The sequence below is a fragment of the Cyprinus carpio genome, chromosome B25 (assembly GCF_018340385.1).
Source record: "Cyprinus carpio isolate SPL01 chromosome B25, ASM1834038v1, whole genome shotgun sequence".
Lineage (NCBI taxonomy): Eukaryota > Metazoa > Chordata > Actinopteri > Cypriniformes > Cyprinidae > Cyprinus > Cyprinus carpio.
Genome location: NC_056621.1, coordinates 11,745,204 through 11,773,203, shown reverse-complemented (window position 1 = coordinate 11,773,203; position 28,000 = coordinate 11,745,204). Strand labels below are relative to the sequence as shown.

General features: G+C 35.4%; 1 protein-coding gene across 4 annotated transcripts; it reads right to left on the bottom strand.

Moving 5' to 3' along the window:
• Positions 1 to 74: 74 nt before the first annotated feature.
• On the bottom strand, positions 75 to 27,994 carry LOC109055181 (solute carrier family 45 member 3-like). 4 transcript variants are annotated; one of them, XM_042753241.1, is made up of 7 exons: positions 19,991 to 20,265; positions 19,276 to 19,379; positions 12,841 to 13,184; positions 7,388 to 8,212; positions 4,465 to 4,730; positions 3,479 to 3,914; positions 75 to 1,015 (listed from the first exon to the last, which is right to left on the bottom strand). In XM_042753241.1, the coding sequence occupies exons 3-6, from the start codon at positions 12,986 to 12,988 to the stop codon at positions 3,495 to 3,497; spliced, it is 1,659 nt and encodes a 552-aa protein (XP_042609175.1). In that variant the 5' UTR covers positions 12,989 to 13,184; positions 19,276 to 19,379; positions 19,991 to 20,265; the 3' UTR covers positions 75 to 1,015; positions 3,479 to 3,494. The 4 variants fall into 4 exon arrangements, with proteins under 4 accessions (XP_042609175.1, XP_042609172.1, XP_042609176.1 ...); XM_042753238.1 differs by lacking the exons at positions 19,276 to 19,379; positions 19,991 to 20,265 and adding an exon at positions 27,722 to 27,994; XM_042753242.1 differs by lacking the exon at positions 19,276 to 19,379.
• Positions 27,995 to 28,000: the final 6 nt, after the last annotated feature.

The following is a 28,000-nucleotide window of genomic DNA, read 5'->3' as shown; positions in this document are numbered from 1 at the left end:
AAAAGTTCAACTTAACACGAAACAGTCTTACACTATATTTCACTTATGTGAATATTCAATAAGAAAAAAGTATATTATCCATTGGAAATTTATTGAATAGTGAAAATGATTTATATATGCCACTTTTGCAGGGGACAAACAGACATAACGCAACACAGCATGACATCATCTGAAACCTACCAGCAAAACAAAATTGCTCATGGCATTAATTTGATAAAAATCACAAAGGAAAAATATATCTTAATTTTAACTGTAAACAACGGACATACTGCATTAGATGTGATAATTCACCACTTTAAATAGTTCATTCAAAATAAAAAAGAAAGAATAAGAACATTTTGTGAGCATTTAAAATATCAGTACCTCTTTTATTAGTTTATTGTGCTGTGATTGGACTGATGGTTTTTCAACTGGACGACAAGTCCATCCTGAGAATCTTGCCACTTTTCACACCCCATAACACTTGTACACATAAAGCTCCACACACTTACTCTCTGGTGAGTGTACTTACAGATCTACATTACTTAAACAGAACATTAAAAATGTTAAAGTTACGTAAAAGTAACCTACTGTAACAGAAAAGTCATATTGGTGATAATGGTTTGCAACACTTTAAATAGGTAGCTTATAGGTCTGTGTGTGAAGTTACCTGTAGAAAAATATCCCCGAATGTCATCTGAAAACCATTGAGATTTTAAACATGACAATATTGTGCTATTAGTCTTGGTTACTGACCAAGATTTCAGGTTAAAAACAAATTAAGACACTTTTGTATGACAAACAAGTCAAACAATATTAAAGTACTACATAAATACAGACCTCGTCAAAACGGGTTGCATAAAAATTCCCATAGGGATATAAATATATTATCAATATAAAAATATATACACAATAAAATAGTTCTTTACAAAAAGTCTTTAAAACACAACAGGAATTACATCAAGTCCAGTTTGATGTGTCCATTGGTCCCATAGAGGTCTGAGAAAGCACAATTCATCCTCAAAGCAAATATGACCTATGAAGAAAAAAGGATAAACAATGCAGTCAATAAAATGTAGTACAAAGGACTTCCATAGCCTTTTCTAAGATAGGATTGGTACAGAGCCCCCTAAGTAGGCATTGTGTATTAAATTAAATTTATATACATTTTATATATATATATATATATATATATATATATATATTTACTATTCTATCTATATATACAGTATATATATATATATATATATATATACACAGTACAGACCAAAAGTTTGGAAACATTACTATTTTTAATGTTTTTGAAAGAAGTTTTTTCTGCTCATTAAGCCTGCATTTATTTGATCAAAAATACAGAAAAAACAGTAATACTGTGAAATATTATTACAACTTAAAATAATAGTTTTCTATTTGAATATACTTTTAAAAAAATAATTTATTCCTGTGATGCAAAGCTGAATTTTCAGCATCATTACTCCAGCCTTCAGTGTCACATGTAACATCCAGTCTATCACATGATCATTTAGAAATCATTCTAATATTCTGATTTATTATGAGTGTTGGAAACAGTTCTGCTGTCTAATATATTTGATGAATAAAAGGTTTAAAAAAGAACTGCATTTATTCAAAAAAAAAAAAAAATTCTAATAATATGTATTCTAATAATATATTTTCTTTGCTATCACTTTTTATCAATTTAACACATCCTTGCTGAATAAAAGTAATTGATTTTATTTAAAAAAAAAAAAAAAGAAAGGAAAAAAAAAATTACTGACCCCAAATTACTGACCAGTAGTGTATATTGTTATTACAAAATATTTATCTTTTAAAAACATAGCTTCTTTTTTTATTTTTTTTTTATACTTTTTATTCATCAAAGTATCCTAAAAAAGTATCACATGTTCTGAAAAATATATTAAGCAGCAGAACTGTTTCCAACTTTGATAATGAATCATCATATTAGAATGATTTCTAAAGGATCATGTGATAATGATCCTAAAAATTCAGCTTTGCATAACAGAAATAAATGATAATTTAAAGTATAATAAATTTAAAAAAATATATTTTCAATTGTAATAATATATCACAATATTACATTTTTTTTCTGTACTTTTGATCAAATAAATGCATGCTTGATGAGCAGAAGAAACTTCTTTCAAAAACATTAAAAATAGTAATGTTTCCAAACTTTTGGTCTGTACTGTATATATATATATATATAAACTATTTATATATATACACTATATATATATATATATATATATATATATATTAGGGCTGTCAAACAAGCTGTTTGCATATCTTACGGGCTGTCGCGATTAATTGCATCCAAAATAAAAGTTTTTGTTTACATAATATATGTGCGTGTACTATGTGTATTATGTATATATAAATACACACACGTATATATTAAAGAAAAATGTTACGTTTATATATTAAATATATTTATATATGATATAAATTATATAAATATTATATACAGGTAGATACATATAAATATTTTCAAAATATTTGCTGTATGTGTGTATCTTATATATACATAAATATACACAGTACACACACGTGTTATGTAAACAAAAACTTTTATCTTGGATGCGATTAATCATTTGACAGCACTAAAATAAATAAATAAATAAATAAATAAATAAATATATATATATATATATATTTTAGTGCTGTCAAACGATTAATCACATTCAAGATAAAAGTTTTTGTTTACATAACACGTATATATATATATATACGTATATATATACACGATTTGGGAGAAAAATATTGCGTTCTCTTGCAAAAGGATTATGTTCCCCCGAAATTTTGCATTTTCTCTCGCAAAACATTTGTGTTTTCTTGTAAAAGTATTGCACTCCCCCCAAAAAACTTTGCATTCTTTTGCAAAAGTACTGCATTCCTCCGAGAAATTTAGCATTCACTCGCAAAAGTATTGCATTCCTCTGAGAAACTTAGCATTTTCTCACAAAGCATTTGTTCTCTCACAAAAGTATTGCATTCCCACAAGAAACTTTGTATTCTTTAGCAGAAAAAAAAAATTCTTCCCAAAAATATGTACTCTTTATCAAAAAACAAAACATTCTCAAAACTAAAAAATACCCAAAACAAACAATAAACTCTTTATCATAAACAAGAAACATCTTAATTCCCACAAGAAACTTTGTATTCTTTAGCAAAACATGTTCTCTCGTAAAAGTATTGCATTCCCTCAAGAAACTTAGCATTCTCTCGCATCACATCTGTGTTCTCTTGAAAAAAAGTATTGTGTTCCCCCAAAAAACTTTACATTCTCTCACAAGGGTATTGCGTTCCCCTGAGAAATGCTTTGCAAGCAAAACGTGCATTTTCCACCGTCTTCACATTATTTCCATTACAAAAGTACTGCAATATAATTTTTCTCCCATCTGATTTTTTCTCCATCAATTTCTGTAGATTAGTCAGTTACATTTAACATGATGTTTAGTAAAAGGCCAACTGTGCAATGACTCACATGATTACTGCTTCTTTCAGCTTCTGAGGTCCTTTTGGTCAAAGATGATGTGGGTGGCAAAATAGATGCCAATGGCACCAAAGATGGCAGAGGAGGCGATGTACGTGGTGACGGACTCTGTGAACTGGACGATCATGCCCATGAAGAGGGTAGGGAAGACCTGAGAGAGAAGGAAGGTGCTGTCCAGAATGGCAAAGTCTAATCCCACCCCACGTTTCTCAAAATCCTCTGACTCCAGACCAAGCGGGGCACCGTTCTGATGGAGAGATGGGTAGTAGTCTGGTTCATCTCCACTGTAAGGAACATGCCCATTGGAAATGCCACTCTTGTGGTTGAGATCTCCAGGGCCATTGTCTAGTGTCAGACAAACAGAATTCCTTGTGATGGTGAATCCATTTGTGTGCGTATTTTGGGTTTTGCTGTTTCGCATGTACACCTGAAGAACGTTAGTGATGAGAAGCAAGTTAGACATTTGTAACAAATAGATCTAGTTTTTATTATTTATAATTTTTGCCATGTTATGTATAGACACCATAAAGGCATGACAGTAAATGATAAGGTAAATGTTATATACGGTAGTCAACATTTGAAGTGTGAAAAAAGTTAATCAAAGTTGTCCTAAGACAAAAAGACATTTTGATGAAAGGGTTTGATCCACTTGAAATGTTGGAAAATGTCACATTGAAAACCTATTATGTATATCGGCTCACAAAGTTTTGCTAAATATTTGTACTACTTTTATAAAGGATAAGGATTTTTCTATCAGAAAATGTTGCAAGCCAGCTTCTAACTGACATATGGTGCTTATTTGGTTTCTGTCAGTTCAAACTCAACTTTTGTGAGATATTTTAACAATGTTTCCTTTCTAAAAAATAGTGAAAAAAGTAACAAAAAAATGTATTGTAAAACAATTTGGAGTCTATATACATGATGCAATTTTCTATACAAGAAAAGACAGAAAATATATGAACGTATGAAATGCCTACCTCTTTTTCTTTGTGGTAGTGGCAGGTAAGCGTGTAAGGCAGTGTCTGCAGTGTGGCATAGGCAAAGCCAGTTAGGGCAGACATAGCTGTGACCAACAGAACACTCTTAGACAAGCAGATGATCAGAGCGGAGCTGGTGAAGCACACCATGCTGCTCAGATAGACCGTCCTGGACCCAAAGAGACGCACTAGTCTGCTCATGACCAGCGAGAAGAAGGTTGAGGTAGCACACTGCAGGAACAGGCCCAGGCTGCCCATACGGATACCTGCGGGGTGATGTTAGAGAATTTCACATGAGAAACTGGTTGGTTCCGATTAGATAATTATAGATATGAATAAATAGATTTTGATTCATAATCATTTAAGTATTGAATTGAAGTATGGTAAATCTCAGCATTGCACTATCAAATAGAAAACAGTATTCTGACTCCATACAGTGATAATATACAGTAAACTGGTAATTATCACAAGCTCAAATTCAAAGGACACCGGTGAGCACACCATTCTTTTCAATAACAGCATGTCTGGGTAAACAACGATCCCCAGCCTTTGTGATTTTGAGAGATGAGGTCATTTCAAACTGTCTCCTTTGCCCATTTGAGCATAATGGAGAATGTTTCCTTTGAATAAATCCTACGAGTGATGTTTACTAAGGCATGTGTTTGCAGGCTTTGGTGTTGTACTTCAAACAGGCCAGGAACTTTCCTCACAGAAGGAATTCATAATTTTTTAACACACAACTGCAGAGGGCTGAGATGTTCATTGTACTGAACAACTATCTCCAACCTTTTTTGTTACATGGGGCACAGTTTGCGGTCGACTACACTGACAGATTTCATTTGTTTGCCCACTGATCTTGACCACATCTGTCAAAATGTTTTGCTAAAGGAGCTTTCTGCTGGTGTCAAAGCTCAGTGGGAGAGGTCCAGATGCTAGCTTAACATAGCATAGATTTTGTAAGCTAGTTGTTGACTAGCTAAAGATATGCATTTGTTTTTATGAACATTGCTGGAAGCTCAAGCACCAGGCTGACAGAGGACACATGTAGAGATGAATACAAGTTCACGATAGAGACACACGATAACCAACTGCAGGAAAACAAACATACCAACAACTAAAAAAAAAAAAGTTTATGGACAGTGAAGAAAAAAAACCACATTCCTTTAGAAAAACTGCCTTTTGACCACAGACAGTGAAATAAGGTGAAGTTAATGTTCTTTATTATGCTTAACTCCATGAAAAAAACACTAATATGCTTTCTTTTCATTCTTTCGGTCTAATGAGAGCCTCTTGACAAAACTGAGAATCTATGTGCAAACATTAACCAACAAAATGTCCCTTAACATTAACAAAACATTAACAGGAACGCCTCTGAGTGGGAATGCATGACGCATGAGTCAGAGCGACTCTGAAATAAATAATATCATTAATCATTAATCTCTTGGGAAATCAAACACTGCATGACCTGCTTGAAATGCAACATTATGACTAAAATAGTTCTGGATTCAGAGTGTTCTTAAAAGAAACTTACTCAACACCTAGCAGCAACTGCTCCCCACTGACTTTTATCATATGGACAAAAAAGTCATGTTTGGAAGGACATTTATTTTCATCTCTATAATAAATTTGCATGAACTGCTTTGAAAAGTAGACCGAATATAATGCAGCACTGTGTTCGTTTACACGCAAGCAGCTCATGATCAGGGCCCGTATTCACAAAAAATGCTTTAAGAGTATTTCACAAAGTGTTTTAGCGCTAAAACTAGCTCCTAAATCTGTGAAACGTTAGGAGTAGTGAAGAGGACTCCTAAGTCACTAAGATCAAATCACAGCTATACCTAAATGGCTGTTGCTGGCAAACTGCCTCAGAATATAAACATTTTACGATAATGAGCTTTTAAAAAGGTATATCGCCTTGATCGCGGGGGTATTATGACTGTTGTAGAACATGTCAGGCACTGTTTTCCTTTGATTACCCTATATCCTTGTTTTCATTAACCAGTTGGGTAAGAAGTAACAGCTCTTCTTGCGTCCAGTTTGGTTTTCTTTTATATTTGCATATCTTACTATCAGCCATGATTATTCCACTCTGTTAATTAAAAGGCTGTTTATATGCATATCCACTAATTGTTTACAAGAAGCATGCATGTAAGAGGCTGATAATTAGCTGAACATATACTTGTTTAATAAGTGACTCTTAGCCTGAATTTTTAAACCTTTATTTGAATGTGGCAATTACCATTTTTATTTTTAAACCTTTATTTGAATATGGCAGCATAATATTGCGCTCTTCAATATTTCTATGAATAAATCTCTGACAGAGACTATCAGCCAATCACTGTGTGCATAGTTAGTAATCATGCTGACATCATCCATAGCAACGAGGTCAACCCCGCCCCTTACTCTTAGCTTAAGACTTCTCTCTGTTCCTTAGTAAAAGTTTGTCTCAGCAGCTTTGTGAAAAATCGCAATTTCGAAAAATTGACACTTAAGACTGGTTTTGTGGTCCAGGGTCACATATAATTTTCATCCCTGTTCTGTTCTGAATAACGTTAAATTTAAAGAATTTGTTGTGATGAGAAAAGAACTACGTTTGTAGTGTTTATGATGTTTCTAAATGTTTTTTTTTAATCTATTTATCTATCAGTATTTTACAATATTTTTTAATAAAATGTGACTTGTACGCCGATGCAACTTAAATGCGTTTTTTTTTTTTCTCAACAATGCAGTTTTTAGCCAATCTACTTTCTGGTAAACGCAGTAATCACTATTTTTTTATTAAATCAAGCAGCCCTTTACAAGGTCAAATATGAGTTTACAAATCAATTACTAGTTTAAACAGAACAATAACCAATAGCGGACAAAGACAAATAATTCAACATAAAGACCACAAATAGGGTCGATTTTGATTTTTTTTACTAACCTTCATCATAGCGCTGCCTGAGAGCGGTACCCGGAGCGGCGCTGGGAACTCCTTCATACAACCCCTCGCCGACAAAATCTGTGTAGAACAGCATGAAGGACATGACACCCATCCAGCTGCAGAGCTGCGCCAAACACAGCTGTCGCATGACACGTGGCACGTGGCAGTAGCTGCGATAAATGACCGGTGTCATGGACCAGCAAGACCTCAGCAGGCACATGAGCGGGCCGGACTTCAGAGCCCGCAGCTTACACTGAAACAGATAGCAGCATGAGCGTGGACACCGTCTGGGCTCCGGCGGCCCCGGTTCCAGGGTGGACGAGGGCTCCTCGGACACTTTCATGGTAACTAACACGCTGACCACAAAGATGAGGATGAGGAGGGAGAACAAGCACTCAGCCTGACCACCCAGGTAGAAGGAAAGGAGCCCTCCGCTCCAGTCAAGGGCGGGTAGCAAATAGCCTATGCAACCTCCAAGGCTTACCATGAAGGAGAACATAGCAAAAGCCTGTCCGCAGTCATCCCGTTCACGGTAGAGGTCTGAGAGTAATGCCTCCAGTGGTGTAAAGCAAACCTGTCCGCAGAAGTCCAATAGGCCCACGCCTAGGATGAGCAGGCCCACCTGGAGAGCCTGGTTGTGGCGGGTGCTGCCCCAGCTCAGGTTGGCGGCCAACACGTCAGCATGTGGTATGATAAAAAGGGCTAGGAGAACTCCCAACGACAGCAACCATATGAAGGGGCGCCGTCGGCCGTAGCTGCTGTTGCAATGATCGCTGGCTGAGCCAATCAGGGGGATGAAGAGAAGTCCCAGGACAGGTCCAATACCTAACGAAAAAGCATAAGAATATTAAACTTTTTTTTGGCATTGGAGACAACATGTCTATGAATCACAACCATGGGCTCTATCTTTTGGCTTCATCTTCAGCCTGCTGTAATGCTGCCTGTAGTTTAAGGTGACCAGTCACTGGCTCTGCTCCCTCGTCCCCACAGCTTTTCTAATTAAAGCAGATGACTCAGTGCACTAGTTGGGCACTGATTCCCATTTCGATTCAAGTCTAGATCTTCAGCAGCTATTTTTATTCAAGTACGTGGTGGAAAGATGACCTGAACATGCTCAAAGGGCAATTAAAAGTTCACTGGAGTCAATTTACTCAGTGCACATGGTAAAAATCTTAATAGGTTTAACGGAAAAAGAATATAAAAACATTCATTAGTTTATATTGTCAAAAAAAATGCATACATTTAACAGCAGCATTAAAATTAATATTTAAACTTGTTTGTAACTGTAATTTGTAATGTAATTACCAAATTATGTTATTCACTCCTGCAATGACAAAGCTGAATTTTCAGCATCATTACTCCACCATTCAATATCACAGGATCCTTCAGAAATAATTCAAATATGCTGATTTGCTGCTGAATAAATGTTTCTTGAAATGTTTATTAGCCATGCTGAAAACAGTTGCTTAATATTTTTGTGGAAACCATGATGCATTTTTTTTCAGGATTCTTCTAAGAATAGAAAGTTCAAAAGTACAGCATTTATTTGAAATAGAAATCTTTTGTAGCATTATAAATGACTTTACTGTCACTTTTAATTAATTAAATTTTGTCCTTGCTGAATAAAAGTATTAATTTCTTTAAAAAAAACATCTTACAGACCCTACACTTTTGAACAGCAGAGTATATAGTGTTTTTGAGCCTGATTTATCCTGGGGTTTTTTGCCATCATGGCAATGTTTGGGAATTCTCACATGCTACAAAAACACATTTCCGCAAGTGCTGTAAACTGGAAAATGGAAGTATGTGTGGAATATCACACCAAAAACAATTTTAAGGAAACCGCATGTAAGGCACTGAGCAGGTATTGAGAAACCATGTGTATTGTGAGGAATACTGTAGAGAACTTACATGCTAAGTGTTGACTTACATGCCTACCCTAAAGAGATTTATTTAACAATGTCGGTCAACTGTGCCTGTAAGTCAACACAAGCTGTTTTTTTCCCAAAGTGGAGGGAGAGTGGGCTTCTGCCCACTTCCTTTTAAAGGTGCCTTTGTACTGTTTGCAACGGTTCGAGACAATTAATCATATGACTCTTTTATATACTACACAGTGCAATTCATTATAGTCATCCTAATTGTTTCTGTAGCTCCAATGGAAAAGCATGGCTTTAACAAAACCAAGGTCATGGGTTTAAGTTCCAGGGAAAACAACGTATACCTACAATGCACTGTTAGTTTGAGAAGGGGTCACAAACAACTCATAACATGAGCATCAATCTGGTCCAAAAAGCCCAGACTAAAGAAATGTATTTCTCAGGTCACCATAACATTAAAATGAATAAAATGCCTCCAAACCCCACTCCATTAAGAAACAGTCCACTCTGGAATCACGTACAACCACACACAAAACCTTTTGAAAGCGCTTAGCACATTATGAGGTTATATAGCTTGTGAATGGAAATGAGCACAAAGGATCTTTCTTTGCTTTTTTTTCCACTGCAGCTGTTGACAAAGAGAGCGGTGTGTAGTATGTATTAACACACCACACATCTTCTGCCCGTCTGGTGCAAAGTGACCACATGCACGTTTGTGAACTGCTTTTTTACTGTTTTGGTTGCAAGGCAAATAGTCTTGGAGAGAGATTAATTTACAGCAAAAGCCATGTGGAAGCCATTTGTGGGCACAAAATAATGCATCTGTTCATATGGCATGCTGAAAACAAAACTCAAAGTTTTCAACCAGTCATAGGGCTGGTTATTCTAGGATGAAAAGAATAAAAACAATCATGCACGTCGCTGGAAATTTGTCTCTTGTAGACAAAAGTGAATAATTCTCTTTGAAACTGCACACTTTTAATTGTTTGAGGCTGTGGCCAAGTGATATACATAGACCACTAATGTATTTATTACTAATATTTAAATTCATGTTATATATAATAATAAAATTAATTTTTTATTAATATGTTGTATAGACTACTGTTACAATTTTTATGTTTTTGAAATAAGTTTCTTATGCTCACCAAGGTTGCATTTATTTGAGTCAAAATACAGCATTGTAAAACATTATAATTTAATACACATTTTGTTACTTCAATATACTTTCAAATGTAATTTATTCTTGTGCAATCAGCGCAGGGCTGCTGCAAATGTAATCATTACTCCAGTCTTCAGTGTCAATCAGCGCAAATATGGGCATGCTGTGTTGTTTTGTGTTATGAAAATGTAAAAAATATATATAACGTATTTTTTTCAGGATTCTTTGAAGAGCTTGACTGTACTTTTGATCTATGAGTCGGTAACTTTTGGGGCCAAGAACATTTAGCCGGAGCTACAATACCCCCGCTCCCGGCTTTTCTGGTCCAATCATCCTGTGAATGTTGTTTTGTGTTGAAAATGTAAAAAATATATATATAATGAGCGAGTACATCATGAATCATTTTCCAAACCTTATAAATCACAAGTATGTTTATATTCTGACTATTTTAGTCTGGCTGGGGTCGGCAATGCTGCAGAGTAGCACAGTACTCGCCGTAGATGTAAACAGAGAGAAGTAGCAACTCATAAAAACTTCAAACCCAAGAACCAAAAACCAAAAGTTACCAACTGCAGCTTTAATGAATACTTGCTGAATAAAATATTAATTTGAGAAAAAGAGTACTGGCCCCAAATTCTTGAACTGGTAGTGTATATATGCATTTCAATTAATATTATATATAATATAAAATGTATGTTTATTTGTAATAGTTATGCTAATAAAAATAAAAAGACATATATGCCATTAAAACAGCGACATTGATGGACAACTTGCTGCGTTGTCACGGGGAACATCCCAGCTGAAGATAATGAGGAAATTACGTCGCTCCCTTTGCCAAGTGCATTCCAAATGGCTACATAATGGCACAAACATGGCCTGCTCACTCCAAAGTCTCCACTCCAAGGGCTCTGCCCTTCGAAGGGTGTAGGGCATAGGGATGATCAGGTCCATTTGGAATTTACCCCGTAAACCGTTCGGTACAAAAACACATACCGTTACACCCCTAATATATATATATCTGAATCATTGCCTATAATGCCTGATAAGTTTGGAGACCATTCAGAGACCATTCCTTCATCCAGAATCTCTCCAGACCCTTCAGATTCACAGCTCCATGCTGATGCTTCTTCTCTTCAGTTCACCTCACTCATTTTCTACAGGGTTCAGCTCAGGGAACTGGGTTGGCCAGGGCAGAAGCTTGGTTTTGTTCTCAGTGACCCATTTTTGTTTTGGTTTTGATGTTTGTTTGTGGATCATTGTCCTGTTGGAAGATCCAACCACGGCCCAATATAAGATTTCTAGCATGGACAGTCAGTTTTAAAAAAATTTTATATGTTGAATCCATGATGCCATGTATCTAAATAAGATGAGAGAAGCAGAAAAACAGGCCCACAACATTAAAGATACAGCAGTGTATTTCATTGTACACATGTGGTACTTTTTATCCCTGTCTGCACCAAACCCATCTTGAGTGTTTGCTGCTAAAAAACTCCTTTTTTAGTTGCATCTGTCCATAGAAGCCAGTGCTATTTGTCTGTGTCTAACAGCTGAATATGCTGGAGTTTGTTTTTGGATGAGTGAGGAGAATTTTTCTTGAAACCCTCCCGAACAACATGTGGTGATGTAGGGGCTGTTAGATATATTTTTTTAGGCTTTCTGACCCCAAGACTCAACTAATCTCTGCGATTCTCCAGCTTTGATCATTGGAGAGTCTTTGCCCACTCAAACTCTCCTCCTCACTGTGCATTGGGACGATAATAGACACACGTCACCTTCCAGACAGATTTGTATATATTGTATATATTGTATATATGTATTTTCACATTTAATAACAACTTATAAAGTTTAACAGTTTATTAAATACATGACTCAAAAAAAAAAAAAGAAATCTGTACCACTAAGTAACGCTTTGTCTATCAGTTTTTTCAAAGGAATAATCTCAAAACAATTACCTTTATGTGAAATTTTTGAAAATGCATTTCAAACCTCCTGACATAATTAGCGGAACACAGGGGGGTGAGAAAAGTGCACTTTTAAATAAGAGTCACAAACCCACTATATCTGAGAAAGAAGCTTCCAGCTCTAAGGCAGCCCATGATGACTATATTATCTGATGAAAGTCCAGAGGAAAGTCCCACAGAATTTTAACAGGATGCAGTAAAACTATACAAGCTTCCACACAGCTGCTGACCCCTAGAGCCTCCGGGCCTCTTCCTGCAGTCCGGTGCCTTCCAATTAGCACCTGATTACCACCTGGATGGGGCAGCAAGTGATTTAGCCAGTAATTATGATAATGACCCCCATTATAGGATCAACTCCTTAGTGGGAAACAACCTTGACTTGTGGTTTACAGCACGCCCTTCATTAACCAATCATAAATCCTAGTTGGACATTCCAAGGTTAGACTGAAACCTTACCTAAAACCATCGTCATGTACTGTTCCTCCACTCCGGCCTCCAGCAACAGAGGGGGCACGTAGGTGATTCCAGCCGCCACGCAGATCTCCAGGCCACATGTCAGCGAGTTGAGCAGGACCAGACGCCACTGAGACCTCCATCCAGTCATATTTACACAGGAAGGGTTCACCTTTCTCCCGTGTGTTGGTGTGAAAACTCTACTCACTCCTCCAGGAGAAGGTGAAAGGCGCAGGGTCGGGTGCCCAGGGACGAGGTGGGCGCGTGGGGTGCGGGAGAGCAGAGATTCGGACTCTCAGCGGGCTCAGATGAACTAGGGGATCCATTGTGCCTTCAGCATTCTTGATCTGAAAGGAAACAACAAAAGATATGCATGATCTGTTTTTGTGATGGACACTATAAAACACATTCCTGCAGATGTTGTTCTCCCCGTTCCTGACCCGCCGGACACACTAAGGTCACCCTGCCCGCCTTCCCCTCGCTCTGTCATTAGCTCGTTCAGTCAGAGCTGATTCGACCGGGCCTCCTCACTGCAGTTGCCACCTTTAATTAGCAGCATTTGTTCATGAAAAGCAACATTAATGAGTCAGATTTTTACCGCTTCCAGTGGAGAACAGTGCATTCAGAGCATTACTCTGTGGCTGCTTTTTGTCCACCGAGGGAGATTGTGCAATAATTATTTTTTTTATGACTAATATCAGAGTTTGTTTTCTTCAACAGGTCATTCATGCTTATTCTGGAACATTCCTGTAGAAACAGAATTTTAAAAAATAATGGTTGTTGACTTAAAGTCTAGGAGTCTGAATTGAAGTTTACAAGTAATTTAACTCTATTTGCTTATTAGAAAACTAATAAATCCACTGAGACACATGGATTCAGGTTTAAATCCATCCAGTTAAATATTCAGCTACAAAAATGAAACAAAAACTAATCTAGTGCTTGATATTTGCTCATTTCTAAACATTAAAGCGGCAAAATGTATTTACATTCTAAATGTCAAATACAATAAGCAATTTGTGTGAAAATACAAAAATAAATCAGCTATTGGAAAATTACTGTAAGAAAAAATACTTAAGTAAATCATAATTATAACATAAAAAGTCAAAATGATGACATTTGCAAAAAGCCAAAAAGCTTTTTGTCATAATTTTAGCTTTTTATCTCATATCAATGTCAATTTTTACTTTTTATTTTATAGTTTTGACTTTTACATGAGTTTTATAATGTCATATTTTGACTTTTTATGTCATAGTTTAAATTTTTGATCTTATAATTTTGACTTGTCATATTTTTTACATTTTATGTAATAATTTTGACCTTGTCAATTACAAAAGCATGATTTGGCAGGAATTGGCTTCCATACAAAACAGTCCCTAAAAAATGCACAATCATTAATAAGGCAGCACTACTTACATTTTTTTTACTTAGATTACACAAAAACATATATTACTTCAGTAATTATATTTAATTTATTTTTATAATGATAAATAATAATTTATTACTACTAAAAGAGACATTTTTGTTGATTTTTTATGTTGGATGCCAAGTTGAAAAAAAAAATTGTCCATAAGTTCATTAAAAGTATTTTTTTTTTTAAATGGATTCATCAGTCTTTATTGTTAGTTAGCACATGCACAGCCTTTAAAAAAAAAAAAAAAGACAAAAAGAAACCGGAGCAGTACATTAAAAGCTGATGATTCACATAAATCACCTGAAAGGTCAATAAATCCATCTAATCAGATAAGCAGATTATCAAAATAACCATTAGTTGCAACAGTTATATTTTATGCCAAGCTGTTCATGTCTATCTTTAAATCTGCTAGCTACATTTACCTCCACCAATGACTTCATCCACAGCCCACCGTTCTTCTCCACACATGTACAAACAAAACATCTCATACGAAATACAACACCAACGCACTCCCTCTCTGAATATCATTTCCTCCCACAGCTCTCCATGTCAATCAGGTGAAGGACGTCTTCTCTTAAAATGACACGAAACTTCCAACAACAAAAGCTTTTCACATTCTGACCTTACAGAGAGAGGCTATTTGCTTTTCAAATGCAAATAATTGTTGCTAGAACACGAATGAGTGGCAAAGCGCACTAGAAAATATGACTAAAAACAGATTTCAACAAGAACAGACCATATTCGATCACTTACTTCACTCTAAGCACTTCAGATAACATGATTTGCTTCAGAATTGCTCTCGATAATGTTTAAAGTGCTGAAACTCTCTCTCGAATCCATCAAGCTCTTCCTGAGCTCAGATATTAAACCACAAGTGACGGCGAGTTCTGCGTCTCTGGCGCTGACTGTCACCCTGCCATCTGATTATGAGACATGTGTGAGAACACTCAGAGCAGCAACCACCTTTCAGGAAGATGAAAAACAACCAGGTGCTAAATTCATATTTGGTGTTACATTGCTCCGTCTATGTGGGCCATCTGCTCAACGTTGGCAGATAGAAAGCATATCATCATCTACATTTGAAGAATCTAAAAGAAACTTTGTGGCAATTATTCAAATCTACAAGTTCATTTTGTATTTAGAGCTTCATTAAACAGGTTTTTTTTAAAATAGGGCTATAGTCAAGAGACCAAAACAAACCCAAAAATATAACAAAGAGTTCATTAGCATTCATAATTTCAGTGTATTGTGCACCATAGATTATGTTAAGTATTTAAATAAATAAGGAAAATATGTTTTATCTATATATAGAGGAGTCTAAAAAGTGCACATTTTTGCATTAATGGCTCAAGATTATGTGAATTTGATAAATATCTAATAATGATCTCATCATATAGTCCATTATTGGATGGTCAAAGAAAAAACAAGCACAATACATTAGCACAAAGCATATGCCAAAATGGGGCTCCGCAGACACAACTATTTTACACCCATTCCTTCAGTACTGAAAGGAGCCCATCAGGGGTCTATCCCAGTCCATCTCTGAAGGACCTCCACCCTGCTGTCCCAATGCCTAGACAACCCCCCTGCTTTTCACCCGTCCCTTGACAACTTCCCCCACCTCTATTCCAGAACTAGCCCTCAAGGTCATTCTTATTGATGACTTTTCTAGAACTATTACAAAAGAGAAGCACATTAATTCCTGTTTTCTCTGAATTGTAGCTAATAGACTTTATCTCACCATCTCCAACTCTCACCATAGTTCTAATGTGGTTCGTTTTTAATTAATTAAACTTTATCAGCATAATTTGTGGCATAATTAAGCATTATTTAATTAAGCGTGATACTGTTTTATACAACATTTCAGTAAACATTAAGTTTCATATTAATTCACTTATATTTTAGTTACCAGATTAGCAGTGTTATGCTCCTAAATGAACCAAATGAATCAGTTGAATTGATTAATGATTCACTCATAAAGACGGCACTTGCTTTGTTCCTAAATGAGTTAATGTTTTTGAACAAAAAGGTTGAGTGAATTATTCAATGACTAACTGAAAAAGACAATTGTTGCCACCTACTGGTGACCTGTACCCTACAACAAGAATTAAGTACTAAAAAAAACCCTTCATTAATAAACTGACAATCCTGCCATTTTCATCTCTGAGCAACAAACAGTAGCTGTGTTTCGTTTCTAACTAAATCAGTGTTTCTAAACAAATTGGTTGGGTTAAGTTAATTCAATGACTCGCTCATAAAGATATCATATTTAAAGGGATAGTTCACCCAAAAATGATGTTTATCTGCTTACCCCCAGGGCATCCAAGATGTAGGTGACTTTGTTTCTTCAGTAGAACACAAATTATGATGGACCATTGACACTCCTGATCGAGATTCTAGATTGAGTGTTAATGGGCCATTTGAGAGATAGGTGGCGGTAATGCACTTATAAGTCTGCGATCCGCCATAAAGCAAGAAGAAGATGATGCAGGCTGCTGTGAAGCGTTCACAAGAGTTCTTACAATTCAGACATTGCGTGAATCAGAGGTAAAAAAAAAAAAAGATATAAATACTGTTCAGTTTCTTGCACAGACCGATCGTTTTGTGTCTTTACACATCGATATATCGTCACGAGCCACAGGGTTTTATTTGGATTTTTCTGTGCATGTTTTTTTTTTTCTCTCATAGATTCTGTGACATTGACAAACATTGTACGACTGAGAGACTGCAACGGCTGAAGTAAAAAAAAATCTTAATTTGTATTCTACTGAAGAAACAAAGTCACCTACATCTTGGATGCCCTGGGGGTAAGCAGATAAACATCAAATTTTCATTTTTGGGTGAACTATTGCTTTAATTCCTGAATGAGTCAGTGTTTTTCAACAAATTGGTTAAATGGATCGATGACTCACTTACTTAAAAAGTCACTCGTCACTATTGTTAAAAAGCTTTAGAAAAATAAATTTTCTACTGTATGACTAGTGTATCATTATGACTAACCTTGTATGAGTAAAGTTAAATCCAACCATTTAACTTCACCAACCATGTAAAGCAGGTCAGATTTATATGGATATCATGAAACCAAACTACTGTTCATTTGAAGTAAACTCCACAGCAATTATGTTGGTAATGGATAGCTACAAACTTTTACTTAAAAATATATTCTCAGCTCAAAAATTATGATTTAGGCAAGTTTACAAAGTCAAAACAAGAGATTAAATAAAAGTATGAGCTTCACGTTTAAATTTAGTTCTTTAAAAGGGACGAGTCTAGATTTTACTTTGATAATAAACATAAGGCTATGCCATGGAACATTCTTTTTACGCAATGCAAACTAAGGTCAGCATGAAGGATTGTGTTACTCGAGTTAATTTCAGACCCTTGTTACCAAGGGGAGAATTTGACATAATGAAAACTGACAATTCAAGGAGATATGTCACTCATGAAGCATTAAAAGCGTTATCATGCCAGTGGTATCATGGTTCAGAGACACAGGGGAAGCTGGAAGTTATAAGCGGAGCTACCGTATAGAATTTAGCAGCATGTTTGACGTGCCTTAAATTATGTGTCAAATGAAAGCCACGTGTGTTTGCTTTAAACCTGGTGTGCCTTTACCGTGACATGAATCACGCTCAGCAAATGTCATTCAGCCAGTAGTTTTACATCTTCAAACCATTCCAATATGTCTACTGGTAACTGAAATGCAAGTTTTTCATAAACATGCTAAAACTACCTGATCTGAAATGGTTTTAGCATTCCATACCAGGTTAAGGATCCTTTGACACCACCACTGCTCCTCTCACACACCACAATCCCAGACCTATTCAATAGCGCACCCCCTCTGCCCCTGCAGATAAGCTTTAATGGCTCTGAAGGGCATTATTACCATACAAAACAGGCTTTGTGAACATTGAGCCAATGTTAGTAACTTGATATACTGAGGAATCAAGCCTTTTCAGTTAAGCTTAAATCAAGTCTTAAGAGTCTTAGAAACACCCTTAACAACAGCCCGAGTGTTTGAGCTTAAAGCCGAGGAGAGCATTTCTCCAGAGTGACATCAGAACCACAAGCAACAGTGGATGTCCAACCAAAAACCTCAGATGATATTCAACATGGTTTGGCTGAAAGTGAGATGAGACCGAGGCGACAGTGGAGCTCTAATCCCACAATTTAACATTCCACTTTGACAAGCTATTTAGCAGTTGACTGAATATCTCAGACTTTGTCTTGGACTCCTCCCTAATGAATCCTGGTCTTGATTTTAGGGAAGGTCCCAGCATAATTCTTCTCTTAACTGAGATCACACGACTGTGGGTGCATAAATCTTATTCTAGCATCCGTTAGCATGACCCCTGACCTCAGCACTTGATCCCGATCATATGATAAATCTTCCCTCAAAGACACACAGCAGTTTGACATTTTGTTCGCATGTTGTTTAATAAAAAACATCTGGATTTTTAGAATATTAGAAAAATGTAGTACAATTTTAAGTTAAAATGTTAAGTTTAATGGTTAAAATATTAATATGGTATAGAAATAAAAACTAAATTAATTACTAAGAAGTAAAATTACAGAAAATACTGTGAAGGTACAGATATTTGCTGATGATCAGCATGAATATCACAATGATTCATTTCCATGAATCAGTTCAAATAGTCCATTTTAATTAATCAATTCAGAATTTAATGTTTTGTCCTCTGCAAGCATCTTACATGTAGTAAAATGTTTCTATTTTTTTATTAAATTTGTGTACATAAAAGAAAATTTATATATAATTTTCTTTGTTACTTTAACAGTGTAATAAAACCATGCCATGATTATTTTAACTAAATTTTACTGTACTTTACCTCCTGCACTCAGCATTTTGAATCCACTGATATCATGGTTCTTCGGACTGAATTAAATCATCATTTCAGTTCATTTTAGAACAAATACATAATTGTCAAGATATACTTAATATCGTCAACAATGCATTGCAAAAACAAGAGGTTGTATTCACTGAACTGCAAGATCCCACACTTTCTCACCCAATGGTATCAGGTTCAGGTGCGGACACACAATCTGCCGAGGCTGTTCACACTCAGGCTTTATGCAGCTCCCGGGAGAGAAGTGCTGAGTTATCTGATAGACACTGGATACAGGAAGACACTTATCAGGTCAAAAGAGAGGAATGTGGGCTGCTGATGGCCTGAGAGACACAATAAAGCAAGCCCTGATCCTCTCTAATGGAGCGCTATGAAATTACCGGAAAGTTCTGGAAAGGACGGACTTCAAATCAACTGTATGGTTCATATTACTTATAATAAAAATTTTAGATGCATGTATGTGTGTGTGTGTGTGTGTGTGTGTGCATGTATGTATATATATATGCATATATATATATATATATATATATATATATATATATATATATATATATATATATATATATATATAAACACACATTATTCATTTTAATAAAAAATATGTAAAATGTCAGTAAAATGTAGAAATGTGTCAAGCATTGCTGGGTTTATCATCATTCATGGCCTTCGCATCATTCATGGCCTTCGCAAATACCAAACACTGGAATTCTTCTCAAGGTAGCTAAAGCATGACTTCATCGCCCTTGAACTTTCAAAGCAGCCAGATTACACACATACACACACATTTCTCTCACAGCATGCACAATTTGCTTCGAGGCAATATCAGGATGGAAGAAAGAAAGTGTTTCAGTTATATAAAAAAAGAAAGAAATCTTACCAAATACATTCAACAGCACACACCGTCCACGTCATTAACTCCTTCTGCTACCTTTAGATTCATTCTCACCCTTATTCTCCCATTATAATGCTCTTTTTTATTTGCCTAGACCTCTGTGATGGAAAACACCCTTGTGCGGGGCAGAAATTCTTCTCTTAGACACCAAAATCCTGTCACCTAAGGCCCCAAAAAACACTAGCCCCACAGGAGCCCAACACTGAAATGAAACAAAGAACGGATTCATATCAGTTCCACCTCAGGACTGTATTCTCTTCTTCCCCTCCTCTTGTCCAGCCCACCCACCAACCCCATGATCAATCTCATTTCCCTAGCTAAAAAACCCTGCAATAATGGCCAAGATCAGGTTAAACTGCATATAAGGACAGGCCTTTCTCACACCTCTACCTCCCAACCCTGAGGCCAAAATCTTCTACATCCATCCCCAACCTTACCTCAACACCAAAACCTAACCTGCACACTAATGCACTTTAAACATGTTGGCTTAATTTAACATTTTTTTGTCCATACAGTGGGGAAAAAAAAAACAAATCTGGATCTCATTTACTCATTCATTGTATGGAAAAAAACAAATGAAGACATTCCTTACAGAAGAAGGATAGTCATACATGTTTGGAAAGAATGGCTCAGTATAATCATTTTCAAGTGAATTATAGCTTTAAGGTAAGATGCATGCCTCAATGTAGCTACAATGAACAGGTACAATTGCACAAGCAATTTGGTGAAGAAATACAAAACATTACTAAAATGTCACCAGTATAGTCAATCAAGGGTAATTGATTATTTACTTCACAAAATAAACTTTGTGATTGAGACCGTGTGTGGTACATCTTTGGCTGAGTGCTAATGTTCCTCCCTATGGATTGTCTTTATTGCGATGACTAAGTTTATTGCCATCTATCTTTGGTTCATTAAATAGTGACTATGTTAGCACAAGGAATGATGAAATTTTCTGAGAAGACAACACACACTCCAAGTTACTGAGGAAAAACAGCACATAGGCCTGTTTATTACTATGAATCAGTCGATCTGCTGGGTGTTATGTATGAGTGAAAGAAGTAAGGGAAAAACACTGGGACTGTTGGTCAGCCATTATCTCAAAAAAAGCACAATAATTTCCCTTGTATCACCCTAAAGGGGTTATTTTATAATTGCTTACATAAATAAATATAGCTACTTACTAACTAAGAAGTGAGAATAGTAAAGAAAGTCAGGTCCTGGTCTGTGTGTTTTTTGATTCACTAAAAAGAACCACCTCACTAGATTCATTCATTCTGGAACCTGATTACACTGTGCTGTGTGTTTTTTATTCATTTAAAAGGACTGCCGCACTAGAATCTAATATGCAGTCAGACTACACTGTTTGTGCTTTATGTTTTTTTGATTGACTCAAAAGAACCGGCTCAGTAAAGTCATTCATCTGGAAATCAGAGTATACTGGTTGCAGGGCATGATTTTTGATTCACTAAAAAGAATCAGCTGACTAGATTCATTCGCTCTGGAATCAGACTATACTGGCTGCGCTATATGTTTTTTGATTCACTAAAAGTACTGACTCACTAAAATCAATCGTTTGGAAAATCAGAGTACACTGGTTGCGCTGTATGTTTTTTGATTCACTAATTGAACTGACTCATAAGTAGGGCTGCAAAAAGGTGGAAAATTTCGAGTAAATTTCGGAAACATTCCAGAAATTTTGGAAACTTTCTAGGATTTTTTGGAATCTGCAGGGAATTTTTGGAAAGTTTGAGGAAATTTACGGGAAATTTTCCACCCTTTTGCAACCATACTCGTATGTCAGTTCATTTGGCAGTCTGACTACAGAAAGCTGCAATTTCCCAATCAAAATGTATTATTTCAGAATGTCACAAAATCACTGTCAGTAGTCAGTACCTCTATAATTTAAAGATCTATGCGAGTCATGTAAGGATCGACATTCACCAAATGAGTCACAGTAAAACAGGTACTATTGAGCAGAAATAAAACGCCTCTCAAGATATATCAACAGCTCCTTCAATCTACTGTAGACAGCAGTCTATCAAAGTTCATTGCACATTCTATTTCAAAAATAATTCATATAATCAAAAAATCCCAAATTAGATGAAGTTTCAGTAGGGAATGGAACAAATGGTGCCACAGTAGCAGACACAGCCTTGCAGCCATTCACGGGTGGAAAATTCTGTCACACAGTTTGGAAATTACAATCATTCAGGAGCTCTAGGTTTACATGCCCATCCATAACAAGGGACTGACTTCTTATTGCCTGCACCTCTTCTATTCTTGTAGACGTTTATGTCATGGTTTTGGAAACAGCTGAACTCGCAGTGTAAAGTTTTTTTCAAGTAGAAATTCCAGATGAAAAGGCACTGGAATATAACTTGGGTGTGGATATGTACAGTCTAAAAGACACACATAAGGAACTCAAACACTGAATCAACAAAACGCAGAGACGCTCCACCAAAAAACATTTATGGCACAACAATAGCCAAGCTGAAATGATCATCAAAGCACATGGCCATACTGACTCAAATCACAGTTTATCCTTTCAAAGTGTTCAGTGCGTCTCAGATATCAAAGGCCCTTCTATCCTTTTCACTACATGAAAGAGACCTTCTCCCCCAACCCATATTTCTCACTGTCGCTCAGACACTGAGTTGCTTGAAAGGACAGTAAATCACAAACTTTCATTTCATCCCCTTTCTTTTTTTCATAACTTGGGGTTTCCTGGCATATACAGAATCTGTTTATTCAGAATCAGAATCATAAAGAGCTTTATTGCCAAGTAAGTTTGCACATACAAGGAATTTGTTCTAGTGTCACAAGCTTCCAGTACACAGAGACAACAACAACACACAGATAATAAAAATAAGATGTGAATAAAATACACATACATAAACATAAATAAAACACAAAAAGAATGAATTGTATGTACAGGTGTGCTAAAGATAGAATAAAAAATAAATAAAATAAAACTAAAAAATTAAGTTTAAGTAGGGATGTAATATGTAGGGTGATAAATATTCAACCGCAGCATATGAGGCTCTTCTCCCAACCTTCAGTCCATGTGACTTTTCTCTACCAACATCTGCTCTTATCACCATGGGAAAATCACTCGAAATGAGTCTGATTTATCCTGTCCTCAGAGTCCCATGTACACCATTGTGATCTTGACCTGATACTCTGCATAAAAGTATTTCTTGCTATTAGAAGAATAGCTTTGGGGCCTCCACTGCAGACATTAAATCTGTGGATGCTTTTTTGTGACCCGTAATGAGGCCTCCATGAAAACACTCTGAGAAAAGGTTCTAAATTGAATTATGGATGTTTAAGATGCAAAACGTCTAGCAGTCACGTTGCTGATGAGCGGCAGAGGCACATTAAACAGTTCTAACTTACAAAGAAATCCTTAAATGTAGCTTTTAAAAGCCCCAGGAAAGCATTCATGATGATAGGTTTGCAACCCTTGACTCATTTTTCTTAAGAACCAAAAACATAAACAGTTGAGATGATGGAAAAAACAACACAAATGACTTCAAAAATTAATAGTTTCTATTTCAAATAAATGCTGTATATAATAGATTTCTGCTGACACAGAGAAGGGGACAAACATTTATATATACATATAGATCAGAAATGACTTCAAAAATTAATAGTTTATATAGATCAGAAATGACTTCAAAAATTAATAGTTTCTATTTCAAATAAATGCTGTTCTATTCTGAATCCGTAAAGAAAAATATTAAGCATCATAACCATTTTCAACATTGATAACAAGAAATCTTTCTTGAGCACCAAAATAGCATATTTTAATGATTTCTGAAGGATCATGCGACACTGCAGACTGTAGTTATGATGCTGAAAACTCAGCTTTGCATCACAGGAATAAATTATGATTTATATTTATATATATATATATATATATATATATATATATATATATATATCTATATATATATATATATATATATATATATAATATATATATATATATATAAATCAGTTCTTTAAAATTTTAATAATATTTCACAATACTGATTTTAATAAAATCAATTGCAATTTTGGTAAGCATTTTCTATTTATATTACATTTATATAAAAATATATTGTATACATAATTTATATAAAATTCACAGATTTTTGCTGAAAAACCATGTTAAACATTACTATAATTTAAAAATCACTAGGCGTTTGTTCAAGGATATAAAAAAAAGCAGTCGTAGTTTCTTCTTGTCAGTTGTTGGGACTATACCAAACAGCATCTTTTCAAAGGATGCCAAAAATATCCAATCTACAAGGCTGCAACTCCCCAGTTCTTTGTAATAAAAGTTCTTTGAGACCACATACACAGAGGCAGAAAAGAAACAGTTGGTAGAGGGATGTTGAAACACAGTGTTCCCACATTCTGTGTCAGTACTCGGAGGCTTTCATCACTATTGTCATCTTGCCATCATATTATTCTACAAGTGGGAGGGTGACATGACTGAAAAAAGCTACATATGAATGAATCCGAATTAATGTCCTTCAAATAATTCTTGCTTTTTTATACAAGATGGGTCATGAGAGGTTTGCCAGCATTCTTAGGACGATGGGCAAATAAAACCATTTGAACCGCATTGCCTCAGGCACGCAGTACAAAGTGTTTCATCACAAAATCTACATTCACCACCATTGTCTTGCAGTCCTAAGAATACACCACATCAATCAGAGTATATATTTCATTTTCGAACTTGAGCAGACATCACTAGCTCAGCCTGGCCTTCGCTGGAAGCTCCAATTATTTACTGAAATCCAGTCCAGCAAACACTAAAAGAAATGAACAACTTGAAAGGAATAAACTGAGCCAAGAGAATGGAAGGTGACTTTCCAAAGCTGGTTGGCGGCCATCCGAATCCTGCAAACTTGGCCCTTTGGTGTAGACATGGAGACATCATTCACCTTACGCCAGCTGGCAATAGCTCTGTATTACAGGTTAGTGCTGTAAACTCTGACCTTGAGGTGAGGGGAGGCTTTCTGGAATGCATTTGTGTCTTTTAACAACAGTTTGAGCTCCACCAAAAGAGTTTATAAAACTAGATGAGTTACAAGGCAAGTTACAGAAGCTTAATTAGCTAAATTCCAGAAGTCAGCTGCTTCTCATCTGTTGAGATATTATAGGGTAACTAGAACAGGGTGACTGAAACACCTACTGGATATACTGAGGACAGCTCAATATGCAAAAGAACCAACAAATAATCTGAAGCAGTCCGTTTGGCCATGAGTTTCAGACAAAAAAATAAAAATTTTACATTAGGATCATTTAAATGTCAGAAAAACTTAGCATTATAATATTAGTATTAATAATGATTATTATAAATATATATAATGTAAAATGTATAATATATAATGTAAAATAATATAATTTTTATTATTATTATTATTAAATTATTATTATTACATTTACATTTTTCTTTTAGTCATATTGCAAAACAACTTTTCACAGTTTTCACAATAATAATTATAATAATTATCATTATTGTTATTATTTTTATTATTATTAACCACAAAATAATTGTATAGTAGTAGTAGTAGTAATAATATAAACAACTATTATTATTATTATTACTACATTTTATTATTATATTTAATTTTTTTCTTACAGTCATTTAGATTGCAAAACAACTTTTATTATTATTATTATTATTATAGTTATAGTCTATTTAACAATGAGTTCTGGACAACAAAAATGTATTACTTTTTCTTACATACAAATTAAAATAAAAGAACATCCATTTAAAAAAAAAAATAATGCTTTTTATACATACATAAACATACAATGTAAAATAACAAATACCAATTATTCTTATTATTATAATAGTTTATATAATATGACCATGAGTTTCAGACCAAAAAAAAAAAAACATTTTTTTTTCTCCTACAGCCATTCAGATTGCAAAACAACATTTCATTATAATAATAATAATTATTAGTAGTAGTATTATTGTTGTTGTTGTTATATATCTGGACATATAACTTAAAATAACTACAATTATTATTGTTGTTGTTATTATGCAAAGTAATAAAATGTGACTCAAAAAAATTACTTTCTACCAAAATGTTTTCTCTTGCGCAGCGGTAAAGGTGCTGAGGACTGAAAGAGGAGCATGTAATTAAGAAAACAAAACGCCTTGACTGGCTTAAGAGGCTCTGCAGGTTGCGTGATCTGATCTGCTGTTGTGTAGCATTAGTCAGGCTGAGTACAGCTGGCCTGGCAAGGGAATTTCGGGTGATGAACATTTCTGAAGGAAGTAGCAGATGAGCCCTGTTAGTGCTGGATCTCAAGTCCTAAAGCATCTTTATGCTCAGCTAAAATTAATGAAAAAAAAATCTTACTAAATTAGGTTTGTCTGTAAAAGAAACACAACAGAGGCACACTCCACTCTCCCACAGAGAAATTAGCTTTCAAATGTGTCATTTTCTGTTTATTAAATAGTTTAAGGCAAACAATGTCATGAGAGACTGCTATAAATAAATACTTGTCTAGACTCCCCATAAATATTGTCTAGCTGTCAGCGGTGACTCATAATAACTGTGCTGGTGGATAGAAATGTGACCAAATATAACCACCTTTGCAGCTTCAGTTCATTCCGTTTGAAAATATGAACATGCAACATTAAGTATGCAATGTTCAGTATCTTGCATTTGGTACTAATAGATACTCATTAAAACAGTGGCTGTTTCTCAAAATCCTCTTTCCAGGTGCTGACTAATCTAACCGATTCAATAAACAATTCAGTGATTCTTTTATTATTATTATATTGGTTTAGCCTACTACATACTTAAAACGTTCCAATAAAGCCAAATGTAGGCTACATATTGTTGTTTATTATTCTCAATTTCGATTACAATAAAGAGTTGTTAACCTGGAATCTTCTGAGTCGAATATATTTGAATAAGTCGGTTCTCGGTTCGATGATTCGGCGAGTTGTTAAAGCAGAACTCTGCGAGTATAAAGACGGTTCCTGATGCAATGATTCTGTTCGTTCAGAATCTTTCAGACCGATTTTAGGAACTTAAATGCAAGACTATAAAAGAGACGATCGTTTAGAGCTTGAAACGCTCTTTAAAAATGATGCCCAAAAATGCTTTGAGAAAATAGCCAAAACATGAGGCAGAGACTAAACAAAGTCTCAAAATACTTAATATATCCTTACCTCACACATCCATGGTAGTCAAAACGCCCAGGGGTTTCACCCAAGTGTTTACAGCTTTAGAAATGGCTTCAGTTGACGGAGAAAATAAGTTTGAGTTTAAAAAAGAGTCGATGCCACCCTGGCACCTCATACAAATATAATGGAAACACAATAGAAACCCACAAAAAATTCTACAATAAAAGTTTGAGTTTAAATTAAAATAAGCTCAAAACTTAAAAGCTAACCAACAAAATAAACAAAACAGCCTTCTATTTCTACAGTAATAAAAACAAGCTACATTAAACCTCAGCAAACAACGCTTGTCTATGTGTGTGTATAACGGTACAAACATGTTCGCTGTTATCCTCTCCAGTGATTTTATGCGGCGCGAGCGTTATCATGCAGGAAGCGGAAGTTATTTTGATTCAATGAACAAGTTTCTCGCGTTTATCACTCATCCGGAAACCTCTCTTAGCTCGACCACATCAATAACTCAAAGTAAAGCTCATATATACTACATAATCACAGGAACAGGCTGATCTTACCTCCCAGACGCGGCTCTCGTGTGTCCCCTCGTTTCCACGGACGCTCCGCTGTTTCCCAACTTTGTGGGAAGGACTCAGTGACGTGCTGAAATTATCCGGGAGAAAATGCATGAATCACTGCTCGGACCAGCGAGGTGTAGAGGATGGGTTAAATCCTCACACTGAGCTCAGGTCAACCAACAAAGAAGAGAAAAAAGTGCACGGAATTCCACTTCGTTCTCCGTTTTGAGAGCCACATCCGTATTTTACTAAAGACACAGGGACCGTTTTCATTCAAGA

Excerpts from the sequence above, each read along its gene's own strand:
- LOC109055181 (XM_042753238.1), bottom strand. The coding sequence starts at position 12,988 with ATGACTGGATGGAGGTCTCAGTGGCGTCTGGTCCTGCTCAACTCGCTG. Across the intron at positions 8,213-12,840 it reads GTACATGACGATGGTTTTAG|GTATTGGACCTGTCCTGGGA; the intron begins GTAAGGTTTCAG and ends CTTTTTCGTTAG. Across the intron at positions 3,915-4,464 it reads ACTACCACAAAGAAAAAGAG|GTGTACATGCGAAACAGCAA; the intron begins GTAGGCATTTCA and ends AACGTTCTTCAG.